Source organism: Sinocyclocheilus grahami, unplaced genomic scaffold, assembly GCF_001515645.1.
Source record: "Sinocyclocheilus grahami isolate Dianchi unplaced genomic scaffold, SAMN03320097.WGS_v1.1 scaffold1093.1, whole genome shotgun sequence".
Taxonomy (NCBI): domain Eukaryota; kingdom Metazoa; phylum Chordata; class Actinopteri; order Cypriniformes; family Cyprinidae; genus Sinocyclocheilus; species Sinocyclocheilus grahami.
The window spans coordinates 47,940-67,820 of NW_015506272.1; the positions used below are offsets into that span (position 1 = coordinate 47,940).

General features: G+C 37.1%; 1 protein-coding gene and 1 long non-coding RNA gene across 12 annotated transcripts in view; one reads left to right on the forward strand and one right to left on the reverse strand.

Moving 5' to 3' along the window:
• The window catches only part of rapgef2b (Rap guanine nucleotide exchange factor 2b), a 136,142-nt gene that overhangs the window by 21,289 nt on the left and 94,972 nt on the right, over window positions 1-19,881 (reverse strand). For all 11 annotated transcript variants that reach the window (XM_016252224.1, XM_016252222.1, XM_016252216.1 and 8 more), the window contains 8 exons: window positions 15,221-15,352; window positions 9,603-9,780; window positions 7,897-8,033; window positions 6,397-6,555; window positions 5,556-5,708; window positions 3,475-3,639; window positions 3,286-3,393; window positions 2,997-3,200 (listed from right to left, as the gene is read on the reverse strand). In XM_016252224.1, coding sequence (XP_016107710.1) covers window positions 2,997-3,200; window positions 3,286-3,393; window positions 3,475-3,639; window positions 5,556-5,708; window positions 6,397-6,555; window positions 7,897-8,033; window positions 9,603-9,780; window positions 15,221-15,352 — 1,236 coding nt within the window. The remainder of the gene's footprint in view (window positions 1-2,996; window positions 3,201-3,285; window positions 3,394-3,474; window positions 3,640-5,555; window positions 5,709-6,396; window positions 6,556-7,896; window positions 8,034-9,602; window positions 9,781-15,220; window positions 15,353-19,881) is intronic.
• Window positions 7,724-18,544, forward strand: LOC107566700 (uncharacterized). The gene is made up of 4 exons (XR_001606539.1): window positions 7,724-7,811; window positions 8,040-8,046; window positions 8,079-8,083; window positions 18,533-18,544. It is a non-coding gene; the product is annotated as an uncharacterized lncRNA (long non-coding RNA).

The following is a 19,881-nucleotide window of genomic DNA, read 5'->3' on the forward strand; positions in this document are numbered from 1 at the left end:
CAAGGTTAAAAAAGAAAAAAAAAAGATTGATTCAGTCAGTGTGGAAGAACTTGACTGGTCTGCACAATTATCTACAGTGTATGAAGCTAAAGGTTTTTGGGTTAAGGTTCATAATGTAGAACATTTTTAACATTGTATGCTGTATGTGCATAGGTAGCTAGCAAACAAGGAATACAGCTGTTAAGCTAATAGTCACATTTAGCGGAGTAAGATCATGATTGAGAAATGTTAGGTACTGCTGGAAATGCTGCTATGGGGTATCCTATTTATTATTTTAGGATTTTTTTGTTTGCCCCAGTGAAGCATTTCTATTAATATAACTGATTAAGTAGTCAAACTCATTCCATAGCAGCAGAATAGTGTGGTAGAGAAAGTCAATGTCAATAAAACAGGTTCTGAATGAATCATGTTACTGATACCTAATGGTCAAAAGCAATAGCAAAAGTAATAGGTCAATATTATTAAATTGCAGACAAATATTTTGAATAGCTAGGCTGGCTTGTACACTATATTGCCAAAAGTATTGGTACACCCCCTTCTAATGAACAGGTTTGCCTACTTTAGTAATTTCAAATATTTAGTAAAAAAAGCATATAATGCTATTCTAGGGAATTGTGTGCTTCTAATTTTATACCAATTGTTTGAACAGGACCATTTTCTATTCTAACACAACAATGCCTCTATGTATAAGGCAAGGTAAAAAAACAAAAAAGATTGCTTCAGTCAGTGTCGAGGAATTTGACTGGTCTGCACAAAGCCAAGACCTAATCCCAGCTGAACACCTCTGGTGTGACTTTAAATGCAGACCTTGAGTCAAAAACTCATCACCAAACACCAATGACTTGTACATACATATGGACAAATGTATTGGGACACCCCTTTCTTTAGAACAGAAAAAGGCACTTCCAAAACTGGCATCAAAGATGGAAACATAATTTGTGTATTTAAAAATTGAATTTCCATCTTTGTTGCCACAGTTTTGGAAGTGTCTAAAATGATTGTACACATACCGTGGTGTGAAAAAGTGTTGGCCCCCTTCCTGATTTCTTATTTTTTTGCATGTTTGTCACACTTTAATGTTTCAGATCATCAAACAAATTTAAATATTAGTAAAAGATAACAAGTGAACACAACATGCAGTTTTTAAATGAAGGTTTTTATTATTAAGGGAAAACAAAATCCAAAACTACATGGCCCTGTGTGAAGAAGTGTTTATAATACATAATATAGTGTATGTTTGGTGTGGTAGGGGGCCCAATCTCATATTCTTTCATAGGGCCCAAAATTGCAAGCGGCGCCCCTGGGTTTAGTTCCTGTGTACCTAACTATTCTTCTATCACGCTACAATTCATCCCACTCCCTAAGGTCGCAAAACTCTGGACTCTTGGTAGTTCCTAAGATAGCAAAATCGTTAGAGCTTTTTCACATTTGGCTCCCAAACTCTGGAATAGCCTTCCTGATAATGTTCGGGGTTCAGACACACTCTGTCTGTTTAAATCTAGATTAAAGACACATCTCTTTAGCCAAGCATTCACATAATGTATCTCATAACCTTGTACTTCAGTTACATCTGATCAAATGCACATTAACATTCTTTTACTTGGGTTGAACACATCATTTTTTGCTTAGTTGGAAAAGCAGCTACACTAATTTTTCTCTATTTCCTTCTCTGTTTCTGCCCCACAAGCTTCACCTGAGATGACCGAGAACACCTGAGAAGAGATGATGCCAACCCATCAGAAAACCTCAGATGATGCCAACCCTCAGACAACATACAAAACAACCAAATTTTGCTATAAGTTTGATTGCAACATCTAATCATTGCTGTTAATAGTGTTCACCGTCTGTTTGATTACATGACATTAACTAACTGCTTGATTTTTACCGAACATATGTCCATGCCATATGGACATCAATTGAGATGGTCACCACTGATAAGTCATTACTAAATATAATGTAAAAACTTACATTTTCTGTAAAGCTGCTTTGTAACGATCTGCATCGTGAAAAGCGCTATACAAATAAACTTGAATTGAATTGAAGCTTTAAGGATTAATCTATATTTACTTTAGTACCTTTAGCCATAAAAAAAATATTTATCAAATATTAAAAATATACTGTCTTTATGTTGTTTCTTCATTAATTTGAAGATTGAATGTGAAATCATTGCAATATAAAAATATATTTAAAAACTTTAATGTTAGGCGGGATTAATCCTGATTAATTGCAGACAAAATGTGCAATTAATTAGTTGACAGACAGACACAGATAGACAGACAGACAGATATATAACACAAAATAAATTAAATGGAAACTTATTCTACACAATATTTACTCATATTAAACTTAGCAACAAATTGCTTATCCATTGTCAAAGCTGTCAACTGATGCAAGGGGAACTACCACATATGTTAACTGGCTAAGCGGACACTGTTATTGTCAATAATCTCAAAACGGCCAAGTATCAGATGATTAGCATTCTGAACAATCACAATCCTCATGTGGTTTGGAGGGCAAATAGATAGCAACTCATTAAACAGCTTTATGAGTCAAATATAAATACAGTGAGTGAAGGGCAAAAGGAAACAGTGCGACATACTCTATTCATCTGAAATCACATTTTCCGCTTGTGTGAACTGTGAAGGAGTGAAAACGTGTGGCAGACATATTTAGACTACGGAACAAGTTTACAGGCTGAGATGTGTATGCTTTTACCTTTGAATGACAAACTGAATGGAAACAAAATCATAAGATGAGGTTTTTGCTCTTCTTCTTTATGATTTTGGGCGGTATGCTCTCAGTGCTGTGACTAACCGCTTTCACCGCTTGACAACGGCAATTACAAATGCTCTCACACAATGTTTCCCACTTCCAGTCCCACAACTACTATTACTGCTGCTAATGCCACAGCAAGTTGCTATTACAGTGTCAATTCAACAACTACAACTATTTCTGTAGCCTACTTCAGATCATGCACGGTGCTGGTGTGACATTACCTGATCTCCTCGTTTAAGGCCGGCCTCTGCAGCTTTGCTGCCCGGCTCCACGCTGTCAATGAAAATGCGAAAGCCCTTCTCTGAACCCCCCAGCAGGGTGAAAGACAGGGGTGCTTCCCTCGAGGGTTTGGTCAGGGTCACCACCCGCAGCTTAGCTTTGGCAGCACATGCTATGTTTAACAGTCTTAGGTGCCCACACATTTTCTGGTTCAAAGAGAGGCATTACATGACATTTTTGCGGTCGACTGAAGATCACAAGAAATCGAAGGTTTTATTGCACACAACTGACCTCTCTCTCCAGATTGTATTCGAACTCCTCGAGAAAATGCGTCATTGCGGAGTCACCCTCAAAGTCGTTGAAGTGATTGTTCACCCACAGCAAGACTACCCGTGTAACCTGATTAAATATTACGTTACTAATCATTCATCTCATCGAGCACTGATTGACTTAAATGCTTGCGTAAGAGTGTCTATGTACCTTGTCCCTGAGGCTGGGGTCATGGAACCACTCCAACAGTTTCTTGCCCACCACCATGGGGCTTGGCAGGAAGGTGCGGTAGGTAAGCAGGAAGTCCTCGATGTAGGTGGGGTCCACCACCGAGTGCTCTTCTACAAGGTGCATGGTAAGACGCTCTGGTGTGCCCTGAAAAAAAAACAAATATGTTCTTAAAAGGACACCAATGCAGTGCATTTTTAATCCAGTTTCATTGTTGTTGGGCAATTTTCCATCAACTCCAATCATCAATATATTGGAATCGTGAAAAACACATTTGATATTCAGTCCATATATGCCTCTACTGTGCTAAGCATATTTCCATGTTTAGGAATCAATAAATGGCTATGTTCAATGCATCTGTGTCAGGGCAAATGCCACATCAATCAAGAGTGCGAGTCAATGTTTCCTATTGAACACAGTTTTTGCAGTGTGTCACATCTCATTGGATTCAATTCAGAATGCAAACTCACAACTCGAATAAAATATTTATTTTGGCCAAAGTGCCACAAAATGATATCTTGATGTGAGCTATCTGAGAAATGATTTATGTATAAATTACAATTCTCTAGTTGGGAACTGTATTTTTTGCAACCTGGTCATGAAAACGTACCTCTGGCAACTTTTTCGCAAGACGCAAAACACGTATAGCCATGTACTTTTCTAAAAGATTTAAAAGAGTGTTCGGCATTTTTCCCCGGAAGAGATGAACGTACATATGGTACATTTTATGTGACGTTACTTTTATAAGTCTCACCGAGTTCTGACTGTCTATTGAGTGGTGCTATAAGTCTAATGCTCTGTGACGTTTTAAAATATCGAACCATCTGCACTACACCTAAACCTACCTGAGAGTATGAACTAAAGCAAATGTGATGTAAAAATGCAATCGCAAGCATGACGTTTTAGCTTGTTTTTCGATCTCTCATCTTTAAGCTCTTTTATAGTGAGTCATGTTTTTAACGGGATTCGTACCCAAGGATTCGGCATCCTAAGTCCAATTCTGTGCCGGCTGAGCTATTGAGCAAGCTTGTTACATCCGGAAAGCGAAACACATGGAGCTGTAATCATAACTGTGTACGGAAACAATTACAAGTGCTCTCTGTTTTATCGCCTCTAGTGTTCATTTATGTTGGAAAATGCAGTGATATGTACTTATTGGTATAGGTATTGCACATCTTGCAAAAAAGTTCCCAGAGGTACATTTTAGGGTTGTGCCGATAGACGATAGTATCGTCAGAGATATCGCCTGTGGCTGATGCCTTTGACGATAACAAGATGATTATTATTATTATTATTATCAGGCTAGTAATACTATCTAATTAATATTAGGGCTTATTTGTTGCATTATATTAATTTTCCCACGTTTTTACAGTGTTGCGTGTTATAACCAATCACACACAATTATGCTGAGCTTATGAATGCAATGGCCAATCAGAGGCGTTCATATGAGTCTTTGCTGAAACAGCAGAGGTCTGTTGTTCAGCGCGCGCTGACTGAATTCTGACTCGCGAGTTCTCTCATCATAAACAACAAAGTGCAGATGTACCTGCAATGTAAGTATAAGAGATTTATTCATCATACAGTGTAGCTTCACTGATTATAACGAGTGTGTTTTTAAAGTGCATAAACTCGCGCTAGACTGAGCTTGTGATGATGTTCTTTGGTAATATAATGTTCTTTGCTCGTTTTCTGTAGATGCTTTTTAATAACTGAGGAAATTTAAGCATTATAATTAGTAACTTACGATGTTTCTATTAATTTGTTATCATGTTAAATACAAATTCAGTCATATTAAAAACATTAGGCTGCTTTTAGCCTTACGCTGGAGATGGTTCACTTTCCGGCAATGAAACTAAGTAAATAAGTAATTAAATAAATTAGCACGATAATATCGTGTATCGGCAATCTCACAGGCTGACGGTAAGACGATATGAAAATTGAGCATATCGCCCAACACTAGTACATTTTCGTCATGAGACCAGGTAGCTTTTTTTGTCACATTTCTTTACCTCTGGGTGTGAAAAACACAAACTTGTCACACTCGTTCTGAGTTGGGTTCTCACCTTGATGACAATGTGTCCTTTTCTGGTGCCTGTGCGGTCAAGCTCACGGTGTTCCTTCACCATCACAATCTCACCCTCCTCTTCCACCTTCTGCATGTTTTTCTCCACTTGGTTAAGGATACAGCAGTAATCTTGCTGTGCTATGCAAACAAACTGACAGAGAGACAACGAGAGCAAAAGTGAGCAAGCAGACACAAACCTAGAGGCGAAAGTAAATCACTTTTAAGATGAGGCAGTATTTCCAAATGATTTCCCCATGATAATTACACCAGTGCACTGAAACAGAAACAATATTTCATTATTGCTAAATTTGTACTAATCACCCCTATTATTCACATGCTTAATGAATGGGCAGGAACACATCACTTCTGCACTAAATGAGACACTGCAAGCAGCTAAAATAGGTTGGGCAGAGATAAGAGATATTCTTCCTCATTTTTTTATTTGATCAAAAATCTATATAAGAAAATAAAGCCTTGCAGATATTATTTGTATTACAATTACAAGTAAATTCATTTAATGCAAAAATATTTGTATTGCTTTTAAAAATATAATTTATATTTCTCAAGTACAATCTGCATAAAGTTTATTGCATCAATACATTTAACTTTCTGGAGATTATTTTATTTTGTTAATACATTTTTTTTGGAGGGATGTAGTTTTTTTTTTTGACACATTATAAGATGGTTTTGCCAAACTATATTCTTCACAGATCTGATAATCTCAGAATGCAATGTCACAATACAAAATAGGCATAATTTTCTTAACACAATGAAACTATGCAATCAGATACAATGTGAAAATCTTTTTTTTTTTGGCAGATTTTGGAAGGTTGTCTCACCTGGCAGTCATCCACCTTGGTCTTCATCACCCCTTTCATATACTCTTTCTCCATGGTGGGGGACACACCGAAGCTGTTGCCCATGCACAGGATTTCCGTCCTGCCATCTGGGTGTGTCACCTCCACTGAGCCGTTCAGAATCACAGACCACGAGTCCAGCTTAACAGTAACACAAAGGAGGACATACGGTTTATTTTTAATGTTGCATTACAATTTAAATCACTATCAGTTTGTATTATAAACCTTTGTGGTGAAATACAAAACCTGTGCACAAGGACCTAATTACTTGCTGCTTTTTTTTTTTTTTGAGCATTGATAACAGTGGAGAACATGTCATCACATTGAACTGTACAAGCCTCGAGCTCTGTCCTGCTTTCAATTATATGGATGCATTAGGGGGGAAAATGGCTCTTTTTGGCATGTCAATACTGAGATAAGGAGATAAGTGATTCCCGCTGTACCGCGGGCATCTTGTAATCTCAAGATGCTGAATGCTGGCATCCATTCAGGTTTAACGGTGCAGAAGCTGAATGGCTGATTGGCTGTGACAAAAGGGAGGCGAGGGATGGCAGTACGTGTAAGCAAATCGACAGAATCAAGATTAGCATGAGACTGAAGTGAAAGCTGGTGAAAATTTAAAAATGAATGACATAACTTCAAAAAAGAGAGAGGATTAGGGTTAAAGAAAGAACTAAAATGGGATTAGTGTAAAAAGCTAGGCTAACAGCTATCGATGAAGAAAAAATGCATTGTATGTACTACAGGTGCATCTCAATAAATTAGAATGTCGTGGAAAAGTTCATTTATTTCAGTAATTCAACTCAAATTGTGAAACTCGTGTATTAAATAAATTCAGTGCACACAGACTGAAGTAGTTTAAGTCTTTGGTTCTTTTAATTGTGATGATTTTGGCTCACATTTAACAAAAATCCTCCAATTCACTATCTCAACAAATTAGAATATGGTGACATGCCAATCAGCTAATCAACTCAAAACACCTGCAAAGGTTTCCTGAGCCTTCAAAATGGTCTCTCTGTTTGGTTCACTAGGCTACACAGTCATGGGGAAGACTGCTGATCTGACAGGTGTCCAGAAGACAATAGGCCCTTTAACTCCGCTTTAGTTCCAGAACTAAACGTACGGTACTAAAGTACTGGGACGATTTTGCGCGAACTATTTCCCAGTACCATTTAAAGGGTTGCATTCGCACCGAGAGTATGTACTAAGAAGTGACGTAAGCCGGTCGACAGCGACGTCATATGTGCGCGGTGTTCAACAACAGAAACAAAGAAAAACAACGTTAACAACAGGAGGATGGAGAACGCTGTGATGGGAGCTGTGTGTTTGTTGTGTCTCGCGGGTTTCACAGTGGACATGGAAAGTCGACGTATATGTAAAGCGACTGAAAGAACGGGGTCACCCCATATAGGTTAAATGTTAAACTGTGGCTTCATATAAATTTTAATGCTACTGGCTCATGTCTTGGTAAGTCTGACCAACCTCTTCGCCATCATTAAGGACGACTGTGCCGGCCCGTTCCACCACAGCGAACACCATGACAGCACAAAGCTCCCTCCTGACAGACATGGTCATGTTGGCAAAGGCCGGTAGCTGGTGCATGAACTCCAACAGTTGCTCTGAAGAAACAGGGTGAGAAACAAGAAGTGTAAGTCACATTTAAGACTAAGTGAGATGCATGAGAGTCTTTGAAAGTCTTTCATTGATATTTGTTCTCTCTATCAGATGCAGTTTGTTCTTCCCACACGAAGAACGGAAAAACATTCTTTCCATGGCTATAAAAATAACAGCAACCAAGCATCAAATGCATTATTAATACAAAGCTATTTCTGAGAACCGGCTAATCCTGCTATGCAATATACTGGACATATTATACATGACAAAATCCATCTGCACAGTAACCAAGAATGAAACAGAATATAATTTCTTCAATTATGGACACTTCCCAGGGGGGTTTATTAAAACAAATAGTTTTATTATTTTTATTTTTTGTTATATGGAAGTCAAAATAAAACTGTCGTAGAACCATTTATCATTTGTTTTTGCTACATTCCAAATTTATGTATTTTATATATTAGATTTTATTATTTTACTCTACCAGATGCTCAATTTTCAACAATGAAATGTAAAGTGAAAATATTAATGCATTTTACAAACCATGATAAACCAAGTTTAATTCTGAAAAAGTAACACAATGAGTAAAATAAACCACTTTAATATTTAGTAAGTGATTTTTTTCATTAATTGCTCACTTTATCACTTTTTAGCCAAATTACAACTTTCCCTCAGTTGTTGTCATTGAGATAAAATTCAAAACATGCAATGTGGAAAGAAAACCTGAGAAATAATCAATAAAATGCCATTTTCAGCACAGGAAGTTATTAAATACAATACATCATTTGGGATGTGGCAGAAATGACAGAAATGCTGACAGAAAAATAACAATTCTACTCTGCTATATGTATATGTAAACACTGTTGGACAATGGCAGCAGGCAAATTAAATAAACTAGTGAGAGTATGAAAAGTGTGTTTCAATAACATTAAAGTCCAGAGGGCCAAAAGAGCTCGTATAGAATCCATTTCCATATTTATGGCAAGTTTGCCTTTCTCATTTTGACAGCTTAGCATGCCTGCAAGTGTGCTGGCCATTTCGAGGCATAGAACATGGTACTTGTGTCCATTTATTGCAATATAATCATTATTTTACAATCAATATGAATTACTGGAACCGGCCAGCAAGTTAATAGTTTTTCTTTCCATGCTCGACAGGCCAACCAAATCAAGTACTTGGCTTTAGCTAGTGTGACAGGGCTGCCCAAAGCCTGGAGTGGTTGAGTTGAGATTGAGGAGAGCGAAGACAAGAGAGTTTGGATTTTGTTCTCTGCCCGTGGCCTGTCTGGGTACTCGATGACCTGTGCTTGGCACGGCACCACTGAAGCGTAGCTGTGGATGTGGCTCAGCCAATCAAATTTTAATGCGCTCCGAGAGACTCGGCTGAGAGGGTGACCTAGAAAAAAAACAACACGTCTCCCCCTCATGCTTTTCTTTTGTAGTCTCCCCGACCTTTTGTTGCCTTGTTTTCCTGGTAAATTATTTCATCGCTTTCAAGAATCTCCTCTTTCTTCCACAAGCAAACTCTGGTGTTTGAATCATGTTGTAGCGCGATGGTTTAAGCTAATCACTCACCTATGTCATCATCCGTTCGGTCCATGGGGTCTTTCTCCAGGCAGTCTCGGACAATGTCTCGACTCATGAGGGGATCTGAGGCACGTTCGATATCTTCCTCGTCGTCATCCTCCTCGGAGTCAACGGCCGTCTCGGGCAGGCCACTGAGGTCCATGTCGCCGGGCTCACTCTCGGTGGCCTGTGGGTCAGAAACCTTTGTTCAGTCAATCGTAGAAAGGCATTTTGGACATTTTTTGTTTTAGATTTGTACGTCACTGTGGTGTTTCTTCTAAATTAATAGCATGAACCCTGGAGCTGGTTACACACTTAAAATCTAACATATTTCAGAAGCAAGAACCAAAAAAGACAAAATTATCAAGACTAGGATTCAAGGCTAAAGAAAACCAAGATGTTTTTCCATTAATTCCAAATGAAAAAGAAAATGGAAGCAGAGCACATGACTGCAACAAAACAAACTAACCAAACACAGGTAAAAAATATATATATATTCTGGGTATTAAAATACAGAGGAATATGCTTGTGAAAATACAACCCAACTCCCACCCAGCACTGCGACATTGCCCAACTTGACTAGGTAGGCAACAAAAGAAACACCCATCCCATTGTGTACACCACAATCTCTTATCGCAACCAACCCTGAGTCGCTCTCACCTTGCTGAGGAGCCCCAGCGACGCTCTATTCCTCCCAGAAACTGCCCACAATGACGCCTTGACCAAATGTTTGCAGAAGCTGGGTCCCAGCCGCATCTTTAGAGCTCAGGCTTCCAGCTACTTTTAATTTTTAAGCCCCTCGATCTGGGCTCACACAAACGCATGTCATTTTGACTTGAATGACCTGTATTACTCATCAAATATTCAGACGGTGCTGAAAGCAGCCACTCAGAGGGCGAACTGGGCGGAGCGATGTGAGGCTGGACTCTTTTTTAGGGTGGGGACAGGGGAGTGGGGGAGGATGGTCATGTGGCAGGAGGAAAAATGCACTAATATAAAACAAGAGGGCTATCCATCACATAAGGATCCCTCTTAAAGAGGTCTAAACTACTTGTGAGAATAGATCACCTAAAAATAGCAATTCTGTCAAGATTTACTGACCCTCATGTCAATCCACACCTGTATGACTTTCTAATTCCCCAGAACACAAAAGGAGAAATGATGGAAAGTCTATTAATTGCAATTACAGTGAATTGGGAATACATTTTTTTGGATTTTTTTTTTTTATTAAACAGCATACAAACATCAAAATAGTACCAAAAAGACATGTTTCAAGGTTTTTTTAAATCATATGTTTTAAGTTGTTATTCACTAAAATCTTGGGAAGTGAGTCTAATTCTTGAATTATTTTTCAATCAGATCTCTTTATGATTCAATTCACAAAACCAGCCTGAACAATTAATTCAATAATTGGACTGATCTAGTTCTCAAGTTGAATTCAATGACTCACTGTTCTGGTCACAGCAGTTAACAGCTCACTAAAAGTGATTACCAAATTAAATTCAAGAAAATAGCTTAACTTTTGAACTGTTCCTCACAAAAGAAGAAGAAAAAAACTTTTTTTTTAAAAAAAGTTTTATGGTGAGAGTTGCACAAAAGTCACATGAATCGTTTTTTAAATTCTTTTGCTGCCATTTTTGAAGCATGGAAGCTCAATGTAATTGCACAAAAAAGAGCAACCAGCATACCTATTTCCTTTTGTGTTTAATGTAAGAAAGTCATACAGGTTTGGAACAACCAGTAAATGAAGACAGAATTTCTAATTTGGGTCAGTTGTTCCTTTATGGACATAAATCCTGCTGAAAACCTCCACGAGCTCTCAGATGCCTGATAACCCCGTAGCACACATCTGTCCCGGATATCAGATTGGAGTTAAAACATGACCACACGTCTATGAGCAGTATTTACAAACTACAATGACAGACAAACTCAACTGCCGCAGGAAACCCCAGTATTCCCTGCTCTCAAATATGAATTAAATATGCATTCCCAAAGCAGTAAGTCACTGGTGCATGACGACTGAAATCTATGAGCTTAAACAACAGCAATCTTGTTGAGGAAATGTATAAGTGACTGTTGATTAATGCGGTTTCAAGATCTTAAAATCAATACACTAAGCAGTCACCCATTACCTGAACCTTTTGGGATTTACATTACATCACATTTTCATCCTGACACTGTTAAGTTGATGACTCACTCCAGATCATTAAGTCTGGCAGATAGGCTGGAAGAAACCAAACGTATCACGCTCAAGTCACATCTTGATAAACCAACATTCAAAAAGTTTCACTGCTGTACTTTAACGAGAATCAAACACCACCAATGATGCAGGCAGAGTCGAGCTGGCTTCCCTTATGAAAACCATTTAACAGCTAATCAGTGCAGACAAACACAGGGGCTGTTAATACATTGTAGGCGATGAAGGAACTGATTTATCTTTCAAACTGCCATGTCTGGTGCGATCTATAGCACTGTTTGGGCGGCTAAGATGAGCGTGAAGGGAACATTAATTGTTTAGCAGGGCTATTCTTGGATCAATGCTTTCAAGCCTCCCTGAAGAACCTGTATCATTATTTATTCAAATGTATAAAAAAATAAAAAAAGTGACCGCTTTGACAGCCACATTGAGGATAAGGGCCATTACTCTAAACAAAAAGCACTGTAAGATACCCACATACAGTGGGGTCCAAAAGTGAGACCACTAGTGCTACTAAATGCTTCTGTTGTGTATTTTTGTGAATAATTCAAAATGATCAATTTAATGCAGGGAAATGTTAAATTAGAAAACTAATAAACTTCAGAGAGTGTTTGAATGGAAAATTAAAAAAAAGTAAAAAAGTATTTTTTGCATTAAAACTTTAAGATTAATTTACATAAACTATCGTTTAAAACTTTGGATAAAATTTAAAACACACACACACCTTTATTCAGCAAATAAATGATATTGTGTCAAACTTTTTATTCATCAAAGTTGTATGTTTTTCAAAATTCTATTTTAATTACTGATAATAATAAGAAATGTTTCCTGTGCAGCAGGTTAGATATTGGAACTATTTGTCAAAGATCATGTGACACTGAAGACTGGAGTAATGATAATGATAATTCAGCTTTGCCACCACAGGAATAAATTACATTTTTAAATAAATTAAAACAGCTATTTTAACTTGCAATAATTTTTTTACAATATTATTGTTTTTACTGTATATTTGAACAAATGAACAAGTCACAAGAGCCTGTGCATTGCAGTAATTTTGCCATGGGTATGGGATGATCTTAGGCATGATGCACAAGGTTTCTGCCTTATTGGTTTTATTAATAGGCAATATGATAAAAGACACTAATGTTCAATAAATTATAAACTGTATGTAAAACAATAATTAAAAATGAACCATTCATTATATATTATATATACAGCAATTAATTAGCTTAACTGTAGGCAGAAACATGAATAAAATAATGTGCATCTTCAATAGCTTCAAACACATACAATAAGAATTTAGATTTTAAACCATCCATTTTATAGACAACATTCCATTTAGCCTGCTCTTGTTTTACGAGTTGTGGATCGCAGGGAGAGGTGAGGAGAACTGTAGTTAAGCGAAGTGTAGAGCATGACTATCACAACCTCTTCTCACGAGGACACTGTCCAACTGTTAATGAGCCTTTAACAGATGGTCATATGTTCAGGATCAGGGACACTGCATAAACTGAATTATGTCCCATACACCTTTGCACATGACCTGCCGCAAAACATCTTTAATCCGCAAACACATCACACAGGGAAATCAATTAAACAGCCAGGCAAATACCAAGCCAAACATTATTAATAAGATTAATGGAGGCAAACATACACATTTTATAGACTGGCACAGATATAATAGGGAAATGGGGTTCTTCAGTTTAATCTCATTGGCTCAGTTTCACAGGTCATTGGCTCAGGTTTAGTTATAGTGACAAATGTTTAGTGACAGAAGTGTTGGGTTTGATTGCCAGGGAGCATGCATACTGATAAAATATGTACCTTAAATGCACTTGAGTAAGATGATTTGGATAAAAGCATCTGCCAAACGAATAAAGAGGGATGAAATTTGCAAGCACATTAAATAAATGGTTCAGTGTTGTTCCATATACATGTATATTTGTTTGAAATAAATGATTAGTTTTATTCAACAAGGACACATTAATCAAAAGTGAAATTTATAATATTTATTTTATTTCAAATAAATGCTATTGAACTTTCTATTCATCAAAGAATCCTAAAAAGCACAACTGTTTTTACCATTGATAGAAATAAGCAATGTTCTTGAGCACCAAATCTGCAAATTAGAATGATTTCTGAAGGATCATGTGGCACTGGAGTAATGATGCAAAAAAATTCAGCTTTGCCATCACAGGAATAAATTACATTTTAACATATATTTGAACATTTTAATAGCAATTATTTTAAATTGCTCTTAAATTTTAACATTTTGCCAAATTATTACTGTTCTTACTGTATTTAAGATCCAATAAATGCAATAAGACTCTTTTTATCAGTATTATATACATAACTTAACCCTGTATGGTATGTATTACGTTCTAACCATGAAATACATTTTTCCAAGTTAAGTTTTTATTACATGAAATTATACAAATCAAAACAGATTTTTGAAAAAAATTAGCCATATGGCAACAGTGTATATATATATATATATATATATATATATATATATATTAGGGTTGGGCGATATTGGCAAAAATTCATATCTCTGTATTTTTTGGCCGATTTGCATTATACGGTCACGGTATTTTCATTTTTGTATTTGAATTAAAAAAATCTGTATTTGATATATATATATATATATATGTATAATGTATATATATTTCACTTACCGCCCAGTGTTGACCAACAAAACAATACATATTAAAGGCTATGAAAACAAATAAAGTGAATGTAACCATGTAAGCCTTTATATTATGTGCAAAAAAGGGTTAAAATCTCATTTCATTCTAACATTGTAACATTTCAATCTAAAAACAAAAATAAGGCTTTCAAAGTGGAAGTTAAATTCACTAAACTAAAAATGAAAATAAATGAGAACAAAACCACAGAGTTGTGTTAGGCTATTTTGATTATTCCATCACAGTCACTTTACAGTCAGTGCTATCATAAAAATAGACTTACTTGTAGGTTTAAAATTCTACATGTCACATGTCCAACTACAAATATTTCAGTGACTGTTTGGCGTGCATGCGTGCTCGTTCACTGAAGTTTAGCGGAGAATCCCAAAGCCGATGACTAATGCACTTCTGACAGAAAAATGGAAATATTTCCATGGATTTCTAACATTTACAGATGGAGAATATACCTGTGAAATGTAAGTTATGCATTCAGGAAGACCGCACATCTCAAACAAATTAAACAACGTGAGTAGCCTATGTCTCTGTCAGCGGCACATGCAGCCTTTCTGTCAGAGCATCTGACGGGCCGAGCCACTTAAACTAATATGCGAAACAAAACTATAAACTATGTCTTACCAGTTTTTAATGGCCTTAATATGAAGCTTGTCACGTTTATAACAAATTGGATTATGCACTTTATTGTCACAAAGCTGCTACTCCTACATTACCCAAAGAGTGTTTGGTACCTGGTAAATGTCCGACAGGCTGCTGCTCCCAGAATCACTGGTGATGCTACATCCTGAGTGGCTGGAGGAAACGTGTGTCACCTGGGGGTGAATCCCGTCTGCCAGGTGCAATCTGCTGAAGTCTGCCGGCAGCTGCATATGGAGACAAACAAACCGAGCGTCAGGATATACATTTGACCATAATGATCCATATGCAACCTGCAATGCAGCTAATATCCATGACAGTTAATCAGTAATTTACCCAACTTTTTAATCATATATTTATGGCCTCAAAGCGAACAGATATAGACCAAAAACAAAAAGCGCTGATTTGAACTTCATTGGACTTCCAAATGTCACAGATCACAGTTTGTCTTTCCAGCTAAAGTTCAAAGTAATGTCAGTTTTGTGGAAAGCTGCAGTCCACTACGTTATCATTTATTCATCACACCTGCAGTCTGATGTTTCTGATATGACTCCTCTCACAGATTTTTTGGTGAAAGCAGACCTTAGAGACATTCAATATTTTATTAGAGCTAAAACACAACCAGACAATATCTTAAACAGGAGCAATTTTCCCAAATCCACAGTTTCATCAAATGCAACAAAATATCAGTCAGTTGAGTCACATTTAATACGGGGTTTCCCTATTTTCCTTCAACAGAATAGCACAGCGCATTCGCTAATGCTAATTAGTGTTGACAAGCAGTTTTCTCACACAAAGCCATTCTATGACCTCAAAAGACTTGGAATATATAAGCCATACCAACAACTAAAAGCTTATATTTTCCACAGTCCTGTATATTTTCCGCAAGCCTGCCATTAAGTCGTTTACGTCATATACGTTGATTCCCAGAAGCTAAATTTGGACTGAAGCTGTAGAGAAAATGAAATTTCTAATTATATTTCTAATGCAAGACAGCCTTGGCACTGGAGAACTATCTTGGCTTACAGCAAGAACAAGGCTGGTTCATATCTACACAAAAACAATCATTAGGAAAACAAATACCTCATAATTAATGAAAGAAAGACACTGCATAGTCGAAGGCTACAAGATATGCATGTGGCATGTTTATTTCCTCTGGTTCAGTGTGAGCAAGCAGCTCTTTTTGTGGTGACGCTCTGTACATATTTGAAGGGGTGCGGTTGCAAGAGCAAAGTGTGCGTGTGTGGGGGCTTGTGCAAGAGGAAAGGCTCTGACAACAGCACTGAGATAAGGAGCTAAGAACCAATTTCAGCTAATATTTTATTAGAGTGCACACAGCCACACGGCCACATTCCGATAAAGCTCTTTCAATCGGCACCTGATTGTGTCTGTGTGTGTGCTCGTGTGTGTATGTGTGTTCACGAGTGAAATTGCTTTTTTTGGGAGGCTATTGGATGTCTTCAGCCAGCTGTGGCTGAGTATAGCTTTCATACAAAATGCATCTGACCTAATTTCCACTCCCATAATCATATACATGCCGGAAATGCAGCCAATTCTCCTGGGAGACGGAGAGCTTGAACACAGAGAAAACAACCTTATAGATGGAATAGAAGCAGATAAGGAAAACTATATATTTGCAAGACACCATCTGCACCAATACTGGTGTGGTAACAGGGGGAATGGAGGTACAGTAGATGCCTGCTGTTTGGTGTGCTGTGAGGCTAAAGGTGTGTTAACACTAATGTGTTGATGAATATTCCTCCTCACATACGCAAATTCATTATTTTAATCTATTGCCATGGCAGTTCATCCATATTAATTAGGGCTATTTACATCTAAAAGCAGAGAGACAACATAAGAGGAAGGAAGAAAAAAATGAGACAGTGAGCGAAAAAAAAGGAAGAAAGAAAGAACTAATAAAAAGTAAAACACAGAACGAAAGAAATACAAAAATGCACAACATAGCAAAGGAAAGAACAAAACATGGGACAACTGAATAAGAAATAAAAAAGACAAATAGCAAAGGAGACAAATGAAGAAAAATTAATATATTTACAATTAACAAAAAGGCAAAGGACAAAATGAAATGAAACAATATACAATACAAATAACATTGAAAGACAAAGAATAAATTAAAAGAAAAAAATTGAGATGCAAATGCAGGACTGCAAGACGGACAGAGACAGAGAATGAATAACAAACAAACAAACAGGAGGAAAGCAAGACAAAAAGAAACTAAAAAAGGACCATGTAAAAAGAAAGCACAGAATGAACAAAAGAAATAGAATGGAGAAAAACAAAATGAAAAATGGAACAAACAAACGAACAAGAGTGAAATAAAGAAAAACAAAAGACCATTAACGAAAAACAACAGAAAAACAGATTGTGACAGAATGAAAGACCTAAGAAAAATAAAAGAACAAACAAACAAAAGAGATCAAATGAATGAAAGACAAAAATAAACATGCAAGAGTACAAAAGAACATACAAACAAAAGAGAATGCAAGAACAAGCATACAGACAGAAGGAAAAAAACAAACAAACGAAGGACAGAACAAAAGGAAGAACAAATGAAAGACAAAACAGAAGTTAGAAAAAAGAAAAGTGTACTTAATTAGGGTTCTTGAAGCACCAGTACACACTCAGACTGATGTGGTTCAGTATACACTATCAGGTCAGCGGGTGCATCCAGCACTTAAAATAAAGGTGCTGTGATAGCAGCAAAGCGCCTCACTCCTCCCTCCACATCCCTTCGCTTGTGTTCCTCAAGGCTATTCCCTGAACAGTCCTGGATGGCCACAGAGCTGTCAGCTATGATACACACATCAGCTCTCCTCTCGCTTCCACTGCAGAAAGGAGCCATCAAAACCTCCAGCACGCCAGTAAATTCACTTCTCATGAGTGTACATGGGCTTTCCTCCCTGCTGTCACAGAAATGAGCAGAGAACAATGAAGCAGTTACCAGCTGACACTGAGCCATGCCATTTTTCAAGGTGTCTTTTTGTTTGTAAATGAGGGTGATTTGCACGTGATGCTTCCCACAGGAGTTTCAACTGCACAGTGTTTTACCGTTTTAACAGCATCTTCATTACGATGACAAGAGCTTTCTACAGAAATACATGCACAACGTTTAAGAAAAGACAAATGTATTTTTGCTTGAAGTGAACAGTCACTGATATTTTTAAATGTTTTTTAGGTGCATCAAAGGAGAAAGATGGTGATAAAATGAGGAGAAATATGAAAGAAAACCTTGTTTTATGCCCATCACCTCATTTTCTGAACTGGAAAATCACAGAATGGATTTAAACATGGTAAAATGTTAAACTGTGCAAAGAGTATTATTAAATTAGCCAAAACAGTTAGCAGGGGAACTTTGTGCAACAACAACAGCTGTTCCAATTCTGCAGGAATCTCCAGATTTGTCCCTGTGGGTCGGCTTATGACTGAAGAAGAGAATAAAAGATTACAAAGTGTTCCAAGTCCTAAAATATTACACAAATTATCCATGACGTTTAATTTATCTTCCCAAAACTTTGTCTGATCTTCTTATAAAATGCTTCACTTTCATAAATCTCATCGCCACAGGCAACACACAAATATTATCTCCTTCCAAAGATACAACCTGCTAGCATACACAGTTCATTTTATGAGGTGGTTCATTGAGCAAGAAATGGAGCATTGAAGTCTAATGAAGTTTATTCTCTAAGGTGGGGGTGGGAGATATACTGGTTAAAGCAGTATACAGAAAATTATATTTTACCCATATATTTGTAAATGTGAGTTTGCAGGCTGAACTGAATGTAACAAGGCTGTCTACTGCAAAAAAAATTACTAGACAACACATCTTTCCATTCAGTTATCCTCACATTAAATGACTTATGAACTGGTTAATCTAATGAATCATTCAAAAACACTCAGAAGGTGCCGGTTTTGATCATTCTGATGGATCCTTCACAGCACAAACATATGACTCAACACTGACTGAACTATGACTCGCTTACTGAACTGTAGGTTATCAGTACTTAGTTTCAATGCAATATACATGACTCTTATAAAAAAAAATAAGAAAAAAGAGAAATATAAGATTATCTACAGTATCTATCTATCTATCTATCTATCTATCTATCTATCTATCTATCTATCTATCTACAGTATAGATAGATAGATAGATAGAAAGAATGTACTTTTAGCTGTGATCTCAGAATGTGATAAGAACTCAAAACCAACTAAATTTGGCATTAATTAGTTTGAAGGGATGGTTTGACATGCAAGGTGACAAAAAGTTTTTAGTTTTTTTTTCCATCAGAAAAAAAGAAAATAGTCCAGCAAGGGATTAATGGTAGCATAAGCTCCACAGGGCAAAATTAATGAAAACTCAAATTAAAAAAACTGACCAAAAATGTATAATTTATCATCAACATCCCAGCCCGTTTTGACTCTACGTAAATCTTTGGTATGCAAAGACATCATTTAGACAAAATGTTGGTAGCGACAGCAGTCGATATACATGTGTCATTAGCAATATCCTGCCTGCCTCCCATGCCCACCCAGGGGTCCGCTCCTGTCCTTTAAGTGCCCTTTTCATGTCACTGTTGCACATAATAAAGACTTAACTCTCCTACCACACAATTTAGGGCAGGCCACAGTCAATTAACCCAAGAGGCTTTTAGTCAAACAGCACACAGGTCACAGACAGCATGCTACAATCACAGGGGTCCCAAATATCACTCTTGTGATGCCTCTGGGGGACTTTGTA